The sequence below is a fragment of the Microtus oregoni genome, unplaced genomic scaffold, assembly GCF_018167655.1.
Source record: "Microtus oregoni isolate MIOR12 unplaced genomic scaffold, Mior012 000000F_ref0000247, whole genome shotgun sequence".
Lineage (NCBI taxonomy): Eukaryota > Metazoa > Chordata > Mammalia > Rodentia > Cricetidae > Microtus > Microtus oregoni.
Genome location: NW_024543059.1, coordinates 92,799,055 through 92,813,008, shown reverse-complemented (window position 1 = coordinate 92,813,008; position 13,954 = coordinate 92,799,055). Strand labels below are relative to the sequence as shown.

Below are 13,954 nucleotides of genomic sequence, written 5' to 3'. Positions count from 1 at the left end.
TGGAACTCGCTCTTGTAGACCAGGCTGGCCTCGAACTCACAGAGATCTGCCTGCCTCTGCCTCCCGAGAGCTGGGATTAAAGGTGTGCGCCACCAGCGCCCAGCACTCGGGAGGCAGAGGCAGGCGGATCTCTGTGAGTTCGAGACCAGCCTGGTCTACAAGAGCTAGTTCCAGGACAGGCTCCAAAACCACAGAGAAACCCTGTCTCGAAAAACCAAAAAACCAAAAAAACAACAACAACAAAAAAAGGCGTGCGCCACCAGCGCCCGGTGGTTCACTGTTGATAAATGTTTGAAAAAGAATTTTCTGCGAAACTGAAAACCAAAGTCCAGCTGTTACGAAACTGGAAAGGTGGCTGAGGGCTGGGCCTCAGCACCGAGAAAAACCGGGCGAGAATATGAAAGGAAGGATTTGCCTTAATTACAAATTCAGCAAAAGAATATGGAGTCCTCAGTGCCGGTGTGGGGCGGGCAGGGCTGGCCTTCAAGGCACGGTCTACACCTACTAAGCCTGTTTGCCAGATTTCACAAAGTTAGCTCCCCTCATTCTTGGAAAGCATTGTTTTGGGGGGGTGCAGACAAGGCCCAGCAAGGTGTGTAGAACTTATCTCCAGTCTGTTGCTATCCCTTTCTACCTCCACAGCCCATGTCAATAAGCAGAAATTAGTTTTTTTGGCGTGGTTTTGTTGGTTGGTTGGGTCAGCCTTCCGCTCATGCCCAAACTCCAGCATTCAATACAGATATGTAAATGACTAAAATGAATTGGCTAGGAGCCAGTGAGAGTCAGGAAGGTAAACAGAGCTGCATTGGGTCTCTGGGGCACTGCTGCAAGTCTGAGGCCAGATGCAGACGAGCCCTCCTACCTGCTCAGAGTCAGGGGTTAGGGAGTGGGGGCTGCTGCCAGCCTTCATGGGCTCCCAGCCAGGCTCTTCATCATAACGGTTTGCAATTCTGAAGCAGGAAGCCCTTAGTACCTCTCCAGCAGCTGTGCAAGCGTCTGTTGCCTATGCAGGAAATACCCTGCGCTGTTCAGGGCCGGTTCTACTTCCCATTTATTTAATTTATTTATTTATTTGTGTTTCAAAACAGGGTTTCTCTGTAGCTTTGGAGCCTGTCCTGGAACTATCTCTACTATCTCTATAGACCATGTTGGCCTCAAACTCAGAGAGATCCGCCTACCTCTGCCTCCCGAGTGCTAGGATCAAAGGTGTACTTCCCTTCTTTACACGCCAATGGACTTTAGTACCTTAGAGGCAAAGAGATGCCCTGCAAACCGTACCACAAACTTGGGGTGGAAAGTGAACTGCTAGAGAGGGGTTCAAACACCAGCAGCTCCAGCTCCTTGCAATACAATCTGACAGTCTCACCACACCTGCCACAGGCCTCAGGCAGACATGTAGGGGCATATGTTCCCACCTGCCATGCAGTCCCTAAGAGGCTGCACAGGAGGCACGATGTGGAAGCGTGCTGTCCTTCCAAGCTGGTGTGACAAGGATACACCATGGACCTGGAGCCACCTGTCCCTTTCAGAAGGGACAAACCGGGTAATAGCGCAGTGGGCATCTTCCTCCTACTGATACCCTGGGCTCTGTGCAAAAACACTAATCCACTTCATCCATGTTGTGCGCCTCAGAATGTACTGCACGTCATAGCTGTGACAACACACCCACACACGACCCAAGCACTCACAGGCGTCGGCAGGACCGCCACCAGCCTTTGTTAGACAGCAGCCCAGGCTGTACTCCATCCAGAGTACCTTGCCACTTACCACCCTTTCCCTCCCAACAGAGACCTTCGCATGCCTCATTACTTAAATAATCTTTATTTCTCATGCACTAGGAAAATGGGTCATATGAAACACTGTTCTTCATAGCAAAGGCCTTGGTCTAGAACATAACGCAGAAGGCTAACTGGGATCTGGGCCTGGCCAAAGACCTGGGAACCCCCGAAGGTGGTACCACCCCCAGGGCTAATGGCAGGCCCAGCACCCTCCAACTGTACACACAGATGAGGGCAGCTGCCCGTTCCCACAGGGGCACAAGGGAGCTGGTAACAGAGGGACATGTGGAGTGGGGAGGAACAGAGGAGGCAGTGACTTGGCAGGGGCAGTGGTCCAGGCCTCCAGGGCCATGAGCAAGCCAAAGCCTACTCTGCCTAGCACAGACACCGAGCAGCCAGTGCCACAACAGAGGGACCATAAGCCCCTCCTGACTGCCCCATGGCCACATAAACAAGAAGGGACCACAACTTGAACTCTAGTCAAAGCCTGGATTTGCCGAGGTAGGGCTCCGGAGGCTAAAGGGGCTAACAACACACAACTATCCCAAGCCCCTGTGGACACTGAAGACACCATAGGACAGCCAGACCTCTGACAATCCTGGGACGGGTCATTAGCAGGGCCAGCCCTAAATCTCAGTCATCAGGTACCACCTGAGCCAAGACGGCAGTGAAACAGATTCCTGGACTTGCTTTCATTGAGGTGGCCCAGAGGCAAGACCTGGTCAAAGACATGCAGGATGGAAACAGAGAACAGAGACATGCAAAGACCACACCAGGTGGAAGGGGGCCAATCACAGACACGATCAAGTCGCTGAGATGGGCGAGCACTGCACGGACCAGGTTCACTAAGGCCCCGGGCTCATGACAAGGCCCACTTCCTCTGGGATGGTCTCCAGCGTCTCACTCTGGATGGCCTGTGTGATAAGCGCCAGCTCCTGGCACAGGGTCTCATGGCGGTAGCCTACTCGGATGTCTGGCACGTTGGTGCGGCGGATGTCATTGCCCTCGGGGCCCTCCTTGGTATAGTTGGGTCCCAGCCAGTGGCTTTTTACCTGCAGAGGGTGTGGTGTGGGTGATGAGCAGAAGCTGCAGGGAGATCCAATCATCATAGGGACACGACTGGGACCCCAAAACAAAGGATGACAAAGAGGTGACACCCAGCCCCGGGGAAGGTTGCGTATCATACCTTGTGGGAGAAGCCACTCATGAGCACACTGTTCCGAGCCAGTTCACACATGTCGCAGGAGCTGAGCTTCCACACCTGAGTGGCAATGCTGTACTCCTCCATCAGGGGTTCCTGCACAGGCCAGGTTCCTTGAAAGAGGCATCCGGTTCCTGCAGCCTCTCCCTCCTTTAAGGGCTTAGCTAACAGTTGCAATGCTCCACCAGCAAGGGGCAGCACAGACCCAGAGAAACCCAGGGATCCCTGAGACACCCGCCCGCCCAAAGCCACCTGCTGCCGTGGGTCTGACCTTGGTGAAGTGGAACTGCAGGGGATCATCCGTGGACAGCGAAACCATGAGGCCGCGGGACAAGTATTCGGGTAGAGGGTTCCGGTGGTAGCTGAGGAACAGGCTGTTGTTGCTGAGCGGGGACATGGCGATGCCGATCTGAGCCAGGTAATATAGGTACTGCAGGACAGGAGCCTGGGGAGGTAGGAGGAAAGGAGGAGTTGTCGGGAGGCCTCAGTGCTGGGAGTACTGGTTCTGGGGAGCAGGGGAAGGGGGCTCCAGGTTGGGTCTCACATAAGAATGGTAAATCCAAGCTGGGCTCTCAGCTAGGGGATGGGTGGGAAGAGCTAAATATATAGGGAGGAAGGAATGTGATCTCATGGCTGGGTGAGGAGGAGGAGCAGGAGGGCAAAGAACTGCATGTGGAGGCTGGGGGTGTAGACCCTGACCTTGCGCAGGAGCAGCCCGTGGGAGATGTTCTCGGCCAGCATGAAAGCTGACACCAGGTGGTGGATGGGCCCAGCCTCCCCGCAGTGCGGCCTCAGCACAAACGTGTGGAAACCCCTCTGCCTGAGGAGTATGAAGACACAGTCAGTTCCAGAGCCTGGATCCCACACCACCGGCACACACGTGCCCTCTAGCTAGTGGCTGTGGGGGCCTAGGATGGAGGACAGGGGCAGATTCTCCACTAGAGGGGAAGACAAATGAAGCCTATGGGCACAGAAAGAGCCCAGGCAGGAGGAGCCCCCCAGGGCAATGTGAGTCAGGACACTAGCGGCCTCCGCTCAGGGCGCTCAGAAGCAAGGCAAGCGGAGGGTCAGCACCCCTGGGATAAGCACCTGCGCAGATGGTTCAACACGGCCATGTTAGCAAAGGTGTAATACAGGTAGTAGGCGTAGGGTGGGTTGTCCTCCTCCACCCAGGCTTCCGGGAGGGGACTCTCCAGGTTGAAGACGTGGTTCTCCGGCTTGGACTCATCATCCACACTGTCAAAGCCATCCACCTGGCAGACAGCTGGTGGTCAGTCCGAGGGCCACAGCTGGGCCCTCACCCAGCTAGCCTGCCCCCGCCCCGCCCTGGCCACTGCTCACGTGCTCCAGAAACAGGTGCAGCTCTGGGTGGCTGGCAGGGTGCACGGTAGCCTCAAACAGTGGCAGAAAGATGTTCTCCAGCATCTCTTGGAAGTTGGCCAGCTGGCCCTTGGTGCGGTACACGTCACTACAGGGAAGACAGGACACAAGCAGATGCAGGGCCAGCAGCAGGACAGCAAGGGGCAGAGATGTCATGAGGAGCACCAGCCTGAACCACAGTGGGAAGGTGGGACATCCGGAGAGACCAGGCTGGACAGACCGTGGGTTGGCCTGGGAGGCCCTTCCTGGCACTCAGAATGCCTAGCCTGGCTCCTGAAGGCTTAGCCATCCCAGCAGAATGGAAGGCAGGCCCTAGCCCTTTGTACCTGAACAGCCCTGGGGCTTCCTCCCACTCTAAGGGACACTCACAAGAGGCGGGGCACCTGCACCAGCCAGCGCACATTGGGAGAGTGCACTTTGTGCACCACTGCCCAGCGTGCCAGCTTGTCCCACTCGTCCCTCGAGCGCCCGTAGATGGACAGCCGGAGCTCTGCGTTCTGGTATTTGCTCTCCTCCAGGTCTGACATCACTTCCTAGACAGCAGAAGCAACACAGCAGGTTCCTCCCTGCCCGGGGACCCAGCACAGGTGTTCCTCAGGCCTCCTGCCTCCCTGCTCCTGGCACTGGAGCCCTCCTACACGTGGGCTCTAGCTCAGTAGAGCAGCTGCTCCATACCTTGATGATATGAGCAAAGTACTTCCCAGAAATCTTGTTGTCGGTTTTGATGAAGATCTCGCGGAGGACAGACTCCCCGATAGGGTTGTATTTGGCATTGAATTTATCAAATCGGTGGAAGGTATTCCTGTCCTGGAGGAGATGGGAAGGCCGAGGTCACACCCCTAATCCCTGGCCCTAGTACCGACCCAACACCCCAGCCCCTGGGACATACCGCATGAACATCCAGTGTGTCCACGCTGAGGTCATAGGCCGTGAGGTTCATGCTCTCGAAGACCTCCCGCAGGGTCTGCTCACGGCCCTGCTCAACATGCACGATCTCCTCCAGATGCCGCTTCATCGCCCGCTTGATGAAGCGCAGCAGATGCTTCTGGTTCATGCAGGATGAGGCATGGATGTGCGTGTCCACCTGCAGCAGAGAGGGACCGCGGGGTCCACCAAGGGCTAGGGCTTTGCTACTTCAGCACATGAGGACTACAGTAGTGATCCCCTGAACCCACATAAATGCCAGGGGTATGCAGCAGTCTACCTATAATCTTAACGTGAGGATGGCAGAGGCAAGGGAGACACAAAATAAACCTAGACTAGTCGGAGCAACAAACTCTGGGCTCAAGCGAGAAACTCTGTCCATGTTAACTTTGGCTTCCCCGCCATGTGCGTAAGTGCGCACAGGCATGTGCACATGCATGCATGCACGCAGACACATACACACACACACTGTGACCATGTACTTGCAAGCATGCATAAACATATGCACACATACCACACAAACAAATGCAAAGTTGGGGAGAGAGGGCTCAGCAGGTGAAGGCACCTGCCACCGAACCTGACAAGCCACTCCCCAGGACCCAGAGGGCAGAAGAGGAGAAAGGACTTCTGGGAGGTTTTCCTCAGCCTCCACATGCCCACACCCATACACACACACAATTACATAATTGGAACGTAGTAATTTTTTAGAAGAAATGTCCATGGCCAAAACGGGGTACAAGAGGGCTCTCCATATTGACTGTTGGGGGGCGAGGGGAGAACCCCAGTCTTGGGAGGAGAGAGATGCATCAGGACACAAAGACCATAAGCTGAGGGCCCACCTTCCGGATATTGTAGAAGTCCCGGTGAGGCACTTTCTTCTGAGCAGCCAGTTCCTTCATCTCATTGAGCAGAACATGCATCTGGAATTTGGAGCTCAGGTACTGCAGCCGGCGGTAGCAGAATGACTTTCTGGGCAAGAAGGAAGAGAAAGACTCAGCTCCTGATGGAGGTTCCTGGGAAGGCGAAGGCAGGAGGCAGGAGCGTACAGAGTAAGGGCAGCAGACTAGGAATACATGACTCGGGAGTGGCAGGAGACAAGTGACGGTTGTCTGGGGCAGGGCAGGGCGAGGCTGGAAGATCTGGGCTCTGAGGTGGGACAGGTGGAAACTTACATGGGGCCATTGATAATCAGGGCCATCAGCACATTGACGTCAGCAACAAACTCCTGTAGGTCAGGGTACGGAAGTTCTACCTCTGGACAGCTAGCATGTGGGAAGCTCAGGTGAGGAGAGCAAGGCAAGCCACCTGGCCCCTCTCCCAAGCCAATTCCCTATGGTACACCCCAGCATACACCACACCCCTCTTACTGCTCATCAGGATCCCTGCGGGTGTAGACATGCACCACACCACGCACCATGCGCAGGCCCAAGCCCAGGTCCCCAGGCATGGTGCTAGGCTCACAGTGCTCATACGGGTGCTGCTCCAGGGCCGGGGGGTGCACCGGGGCATCTGCAAAGGGGAGAGCGGGGGAAGAGTCAGGGCCAGGGAGCTTCAGACCTGCAGCTGCCCAGTCTGTGGGGTCCATAGCAAGGGATGTCAAAGGCTACAAAAGAGCAGCTATGGGCCCCAACCTCCACCCTGCCTGACAGCAAGAAGCCAGAAAGCCTGGGTGCGGGGAAATGCAGGCAGGGCAGAAGCGCCCAGGCTCCAAGCCTAGGCACCCAGGGCAGTTGGGGTCTGGGGAGGGACGGGAGCTCCCACCAGCAGACACAGGGGTATCAGGGCTCTGCTCATAGGTTCGCGTCTCCAGGGGCTTCTCAGCCAGCTGCTGCAGGTAGCGGCGGGTGGTGGGGCAGAAGCTTTGCAGGGCCAGGGCCATGTACTTCTCCCGGATGAAGAGTGCCCGCACCACACTTTTGGCTGCATCTAACAGGTCTGTGAATGGCACCTGAAGACAAGGACAGGCAGTCACTTTCTCCGGTCACTGTCCACACTCAGGCTTATAATACTCACCCTTTGGCCATCCCCAGACTGCACACTGCTGACCCCCAGTTTCAAAGGCCTCAAGCCCAGGACTACCCAGCCCTCTCCAGTCCCAGCACCTCTGACACTCCAGGCACCAGAAGAAAGATGCACTCTCTAGCTCCCGCCAGTTCCCCAAGCCAGAACTCTCTAGAACCCAAGGCTTCACTTCACACTCACCCCGCACTTCTCCTCCCCAGAGATGATGACCCGCTGAAATTCCCGTTCCAGTACTGCATCGCGCTCCCAAGGACCCCTGTCACCCTGTCCCTCTCCTTGCTCCTTGTAGAGCCTATGAGAAAGGAAGACAGAAGGGGTTGAGACAGCCACAGTACAGACCCCAGCTCCACAGGCCCCGCGCATGCCCCCTTCCTTCCTCACTGTAAGTCCGAGTCACTGTCTGTCTTCAGGAAATCTTGCTTGGCCCGAAGCAGGATATCTGGCTCCAGCCTAGAGGTGAGAGGAAAAGGGTCTGGTAAAGCAAGACCAGTGGCTGCAGCAGCCGGGTCCCAGCCTGTGCCAGCTGCTGTGCACACACTGCCACAGGTGGTCTTCACGGGCAGGGCTGTGGACCCTGGGCTGCTCGCAGCCCACTTCAGAGACGAGAAAGCAGTTCCAGAAGTAAGACTCTAAACCTCCCAGAAGATGGAATGAGCATGGCCTGGCTCCAGAGAATGTGCTCTGTGCTGCCTCCCCAGTGGACCTCAACGGGACAGGGGAGAGGCAGGAGCAGGCTCACTTGACATCCTGGCTGATCTGCCGCTCCAGCCGCTGCCTCCGCTCCTCCAGCTGCTCAATGGGGCTGGCCTCTGGGAATTCATAAGGGGCGCTGCGGAGCTCACTCTCAGCCAGTGAGCGGCTGAACAGCTCCTGGTACCAAGGAGGGAACAAGGAAAGGTCAGGAGGCCATGCTTTCAAGCCCTCTGCCCCCCACCCCCCCACAGAGTCTGGGCAAGGGGTGTGGGCAGGAGGCAAGGTTCCTGGGCAAGGCTTAGGGTCAGGGACAGCCAAGAATGAGGTGAGAAGGGGTGGGGTGCCCGGTGATACCTCAGCGATCTCCTTGCATTTGCCATCCATAGACGTGCGAAGGTCGAGTGGGAAGTGCTTGAGGCCGGGGGCAGTGCCCGGCAGGGATCGGGCAGACTGCAGCGGAGAGGACCCCAGACTACCCCGAGCTTCTGTAGAGACAGTGATGCCAGGGTCAAGGGGAGGAGGGGTAGGACCTATCTAGGAAGCCAAGAGCCCGTTCCCACCCTGGGGCCAGAACCTATTAAAAGCCAGGGCCTAGACACTGGGCAATATATCCACTGAGACAGAAGAACAGCCATGTGGGGCTCCCAAAGGAACCCATCCACATCTACACAGAGGCCCGTCACCACCCCAGCCTCAGGGATGAGGTCCTGCGCCTGCCTATAGAGCAAATGAATCAACTCTGCAATAAGAACTTGAGGTGGGGGTGGCCCCCTCCCTTAGACCAGGAGGATCTATCTGCATGGGACTACTTCCCAGAAAGGGGCGCACACACACACACACACACACACACACACACACACACACAGCACTCATTTAGGACCAATGGCCACACTAAGGATCGTCAGCTTCTAGCGCACAAACCCAGGATCAGATCCGCCTCTGGCCTAAAGGGTCCTTCACAAACAAGAACAGGGCGGCCGTCTCCTCTCCTAGACCTGCAAGGCACAGGCAAGTACAGCAGACACTCTGAGAAGCAACTATCCAAGAAGAGGACCTGGTTGCTAAGGCGCCCTCTCTTGAGGACCCCAGAGCTGCCATGGCTGCCCCACCCACTGCTAGCTGTCCTGAAGGGAGCGACCACAGTCTATGCCACTTGGAGACACTAGCATCTGGGCTGGAGGCCCCACGGAAGGCCCTGGGAAAGGAAAAGTTGGAAGCCAGGGGTCTTTCTACTCCAACCAGGGCAGAACAACTCTTCATGGGCCCCACCACGGAGCTAACACTAACGGTCTGAAGCAGCTAGTCTCCTGGACGGCCTGAGACCCCAGCCCACCAGGAAGGACCCAGATAGGTCCTTCAACAGTCTTAGCCTCCTCCTGCAGGAAGCTGTTCACAGACTCTCGGTTCTCCCAGCCAGCTGGAGAAGATGCAGCCATCCTTCCAGAACCCTCTTCCCCACCTCCACTCTGTCTTAGAAAAGGACTCGGAGGCTCTGTCTAGGCAGTATGCCTTATGGTCTTTGCACCCACTTCCTAGTATTCCAGGTACAGTCCCAAAGCTGGACAAAGAAAGAGAAAGGAGCTTAACCTAGATCAGGACCCAGCTACTGACTTGCCGTGGTCCCTACTGGCACCCTACCTGCGGAGTTCAAGAGTGTTCTGGTAGCAGCCCCGTGCCCCTTGCCTGCCTGTTTGCCTTGTGAAGCTGCAGTCAGTCCCCCAGGACAGCTCAGGGGCTGGCATGGGCTGTACCAAGTGCGGCTATAAGCAGGGGAGACCCTGGGATGGCCCCAAGTAGGGGGCTGGGAGAGTTCAAGGGAGTTCAGAAACCCAGAGGAGAACTCTAACAGAACCTTAACCTCTTCAGTGCCAGCGAGGTCCACCTCGATGCAGGGATCTCAACAGGGAGAAACAAGACAGGCTGATATGGCCAAGCAAGGCAGTCTGAAAAGGAGGGGCCAAGTCTCCTTAAAACCACAGCCCTCAGGGACAGAAAGTAGACACAGTCTGGCTGGCCAAACGGTACGAAAAGAGACAAGAACGGAGACCAGCCATCCTCCCCTGGGCCCTGAGCCTCTGGGCAGTTACCTCTGTCCACCAGTCTTTTGGGCCCTGACTATGAGCTCTTCGGGAGAGACAAGGTCTTTGCTACATGCAAAAGCTGGCTGGTAGTTGGACCACCGGTTGAATCTGGATAGGAGCTAGTTACAGAGGCTTCTTGGCCTCCACACCAGTCCCAAGCCCACTGTCAGGGTAGGAACAACCTATTCAAGAAGACTACCTTGGAATATGGGAGCAGCATTTGGGAGACACACAGAACTCTACTTTTGTTTGTTTGCTTGTCTTAACCTCTGAACACAGGCTATAAGTGGGTCAGAAGTGGCCTTGTCCTACCTGGCCCCAGCCCTAGGACTCACAGGAGAATGTCCTACAAGTGTTCTGTAAAGCTTAGGGCCCTAAGTCCAGGAGACTGCAATCAGAAATTCCTGGGATGCTCCAAACACTTCCCACATGGAGCTCCTTCAGCCGGGAGGGTGAGAGGGCCTCTGAGCCCAGTACAGGGACAAGGCTGCTAATTAGAAAGAGCAAGAACAGAAAGGAGCTTTGTAGGGGTGATGAGGTGATACCATTTCTCCCTTGCAAGAGCACAGAATAGCTAACGATCAACAACTACCTACCCAACCCAGGTTTCAAAGTCTTTGATTATCAAGAACCCAGATCCTAGACCAGGCAGTGGTGGTACACATCTTTAAACCCAGCACACAGGAGCCAGAGACAAGGAGGATCTCTGCATTTGAGGCTAGTCTGGTCTACAGAGTGAATTCCAGGACAGTCAAGGCTATACACAGAAACCCTGTCTCAAAAACCAAACAAATAAAAAGAACCCAGATCCGGGTCCTATCCATCCTCTTAAATACATTTGGGGGTTTTGTTTGCTGTCTTTTTCATTACTGGGACCACACTGAGGCCTTGTGTGTGCTCAACCCTCACCCCTTTCTCTTTTTCTCTAAGGCAGGATCTTACTAAGGGGTCCAGGCATACCTGGAACTCATGATCCTCCTGCCTCAGCTTCCCAAGTAGCTAATGACAGGTGTGCATCACACATCCAGCCACCAGCCACTTCTGCGTCCCTGAAGGCAGACCTCAGAGCTGCAGAAATGAAGTCAAAAGCCCTCATTTTAAACCCTTTATTGTCAGGTAACCCTGGGCCTACACAGCAGAGCTGGATGAGCCGGCAGGGTTCCAGCAGTCAGAGTCATCTTCCCAATCTGTCACATGACTACAAAACACTACTAGACTCACCAGAGGGGACACACTGGCAACAACCTCCACACTCCCTCAGGCCAGGTCCTGTCTCCCTGGCCCGGGGCCATAAGTTGGCATCACAACATGACATATACAGCCCAAAGCCAAGAGGGGACCACACCATCAGCTCCAGGATTCTGGTGCCTAGTCTCTCCTCTTGACTAGGAGTCCTCCCACCCCCCCCCCCCCATTATCAAGACTGCCTCACTAGGTCTTGACCCCTGGGACAAGATGCTCTCAGGGTCTAACCACCCAAGGGTCTCTGGTTCAGCCACAGAGTAACCAGCGCAGCCCCAGAGCACACACTTGGAAGACACAGATCTGAGCACACAGCCTAGCACAGTACAAAGCCCTAGTCGGGCATCTTCCGCAGCCTAAGAACAAGCTAGAGGAGGGTGGCCATGGTGTAAATACAGCTACGAGGGGTTAACAACAATCACCAAAAGGTCTTTCTTTAGCCAGAACACTTGAGCGTGGGGGACACCCTCACCCCTGGAAGCACAAACTCTAGTAGCTGAGTTCTCACCAGGACAGACAATCAGCAGCACACAATCAGCCGCCAATGGTGCAGAGACACCCACAAAATAGGAGCCAAACCCAACGGTGCAAGGTACACAGCCCACTAGGCATCCCAAGGACTCCCGCTCTCCGGAAGAGACTCACAACACAGACCAGGAACAGGCACACAGCAAGGAGAGTAGCAATTGAGCCCTAGCTCCGTATGTGCCAGCAATGCATGACCCCAGATGTCAAAGTCCGCCACTCTCACCAACGAGGGAGTTTTGGATCTAGGGTCTTGGAAAGCGTTAACAACGTGAGCCCGCCTTACCTAGGCACAGACACCAAACACGGTAGCCAGTCCGCAAAGCAGGCAGTCCCACACCCTCCCCACTCCATTCACATACACTTCACACGCCGTCTTAGCATCTGCACAAGCAGACACGTGTGCACAGACGACTCTCCTGCACCCACATCCACACCCACTCCTTGTTACGGAGGGCAGCATCCCTGACATGGAAACCTCAGGCACCCCCTCCCGGCCCCCTCTCTCCGCCATGGAAACCAGCTAGTCAGCCCTGGAACCGAGGTTAGAGAGGCATCATTGCAGAGAGGGTGCTGCAGAAGGGGGCCCCTCTCTGAGGCACCAGGTGACCTGGACGAGCCCATGCCTGAAGCCAAGAACACTTACCTGGAGCAGCAGCCGAAGCTTGCAGGCTGGCCCGCTTCTTAAAGGGATATTTGGACTTGGACTTGCTTGGGCCAGGATAGGATGCCATGGCTGGGGCCAAGGCGACAGCGAAGGAACCTCACCGGCTGAGGCCAAGCTCTCTTACATCCAACCCCTTCCTCCGCCCCGCCCCCAGCGGGAGTGACTGATGCAGGAAGCAGCGCCCCGCCAGCGGAAGAGGCCCTGGCCACGATTTCTGATGTTGTCTAGGCAACCTCGGGGAGTGGGGCCTCCATCCTGCCCCTTATCCCTCCCTTCCCACTCCAGTCCCTAGAGTGACGTGACTGATGGTAACGCGGACTGGGGTGGGGGTGGGGGGTGCAAAGAAAACAGATGGAGCAGCGCCAGCTCTCAGCTCTGCACCACCCCTCACCCCACCTCGCGAGCCCTCATCCCTTGCCAAAGCTTCAAGGCAAAGAAGCCAAAGTCCAGGCTAGGCTGGTCCGGCCAACCAGAGCGAAAAATAATAAGCAAAAATACAGCCTGAGCTTCTCCAAACTCAAAACCCATTTCCTCCAGGGACAAGGCAAGCGTATTCATGAAAACCCAGAGCCTCTGAGGTAGAGCCCACACTGTACTCCATCTGACCCCTGCTCTAGGGACAGCTCAGCTCTGGGAGAAGGAGGCTGAACGAAGAATTCGAGCCCGGGAGGGAGGGGCCTGTCTTGGGAAAATTCCACTGACTGGCAGACGCTGCCTCCTAGGAAGACAGGAAGAGCAGGAGGCACGGTCCTGTCTGCGGTCTGTGGGAAAGACCCCAGACTCTGCCTGCACACTCAAGCTCTGCTTCCCAGACCCTTCTAGGATCTGCTCACATCCCCTAGGTCTTGCAGGCTGTGCCAAGACCCTCACGCTCGCTCTTGTCACCCGGACCAAGGCACCTCTGTCCCGGGATCTCTGTATCACCAAAACACGCGCCCCACGCTTACCTGAGGCCATACTGCCCGAGTCCCGAGTGGTACCAGGGAGGCTGCCTAGCAAAGTCTGCCCAGCGGGAAAGCCCGGCTGGGGTGAAGGGAGAGGGCCCCACCGGGGCGAGGTCGCGCCACTGGCCCCTGCACCCGCACTGAGAGGCGGGAAGGCAGTTTTTCAAAATGGCCAGCTGGCCGAAGGCGGACTCCGCCGACTTCTGCCGCCAGAATGACCTCAGGAGACCCTGGAGTCGCGACCCCCCAGCCCGCACTCAAGAGGAAGCCGGCCACGTGCTCCGCAGAAAACCGGACCCGGAATTCGCCTACGGTTCTTTCACTACTTTCTGGGCATCAATTAGCGATCCGAACCCCGTGGCCGAGCTGCGGGGGAGTCACGCAACAGGTGCGACCCCGCCTAAACCTTCCCGGACGCGCGCCAACCTCGCTTGCCCCAGGCCCCGCCAAGTCTGCGGCCACGCCCCGCTCGGCCACGCCTCCGCCCGTCTAGCCAC

The 13,954-nt window shown here is 56.4% G+C and overlaps 1 protein-coding gene across 4 annotated transcripts; it reads right to left on the bottom strand.

The window, feature by feature from the left end:
- Window positions 1-1,795: 1,795 nt before the first annotated feature.
- Window positions 1,796-13,720, bottom strand: Ampd2 (adenosine monophosphate deaminase 2). 4 transcript variants are annotated; one of them, XM_041656027.1, is made up of 18 exons: window positions 13,461-13,720; window positions 8,353-8,483; window positions 8,045-8,175; window positions 7,687-7,755; window positions 7,486-7,597; window positions 7,045-7,231; window positions 6,651-6,792; window positions 6,456-6,545; window positions 6,123-6,252; window positions 5,249-5,443; window positions 5,035-5,166; window positions 4,729-4,892; window positions 4,321-4,447; window positions 4,069-4,232; window positions 3,679-3,799; window positions 3,251-3,424; window positions 2,965-3,075; window positions 1,796-2,830 (listed from the first exon to the last, which is right to left on the bottom strand). In XM_041656027.1, the coding sequence occupies exons 1-18, from the start codon at window positions 13,468-13,470 to the stop codon at window positions 2,624-2,626; spliced, it is 2,397 nt and encodes a 798-aa protein (XP_041511961.1). In that variant the 5' UTR covers window positions 13,471-13,720; the 3' UTR covers window positions 1,796-2,623. The 4 variants fall into 4 exon arrangements, with proteins under 4 accessions (XP_041511961.1, XP_041511969.1, XP_041511952.1 ...); XM_041656035.1 differs by having other exon boundaries at window positions 8,353-8,480; XM_041656018.1 differs by lacking the exon at window positions 13,461-13,720 and adding an exon at window positions 12,493-13,068 and having other exon boundaries at window positions 8,353-8,480.
- Window positions 13,721-13,954: the final 234 nt, after the last annotated feature.

Excerpts from the sequence above, each read along its gene's own strand:
- Ampd2 (XM_041656015.1), bottom strand. The coding sequence starts at position 12,580 with ATGGCATCCTATCCTGGCCCAAGCAAGTCCAAGTCCAAATATCCCTTT. Across the intron at positions 6,793-7,044 it reads TGATACCCCTGTGTCTGCTG|ATGCCCCGGTGCACCCCCCG; the intron begins GTGGGAGCTCCC and ends TCCCCTTTGCAG. Across the intron at positions 6,546-6,650 it reads CGCAGGGATCCTGATGAGCA|CTGTCCAGAGGTAGAACTTC; the intron begins GTAAGAGGGGTG and ends CCCACATGCTAG.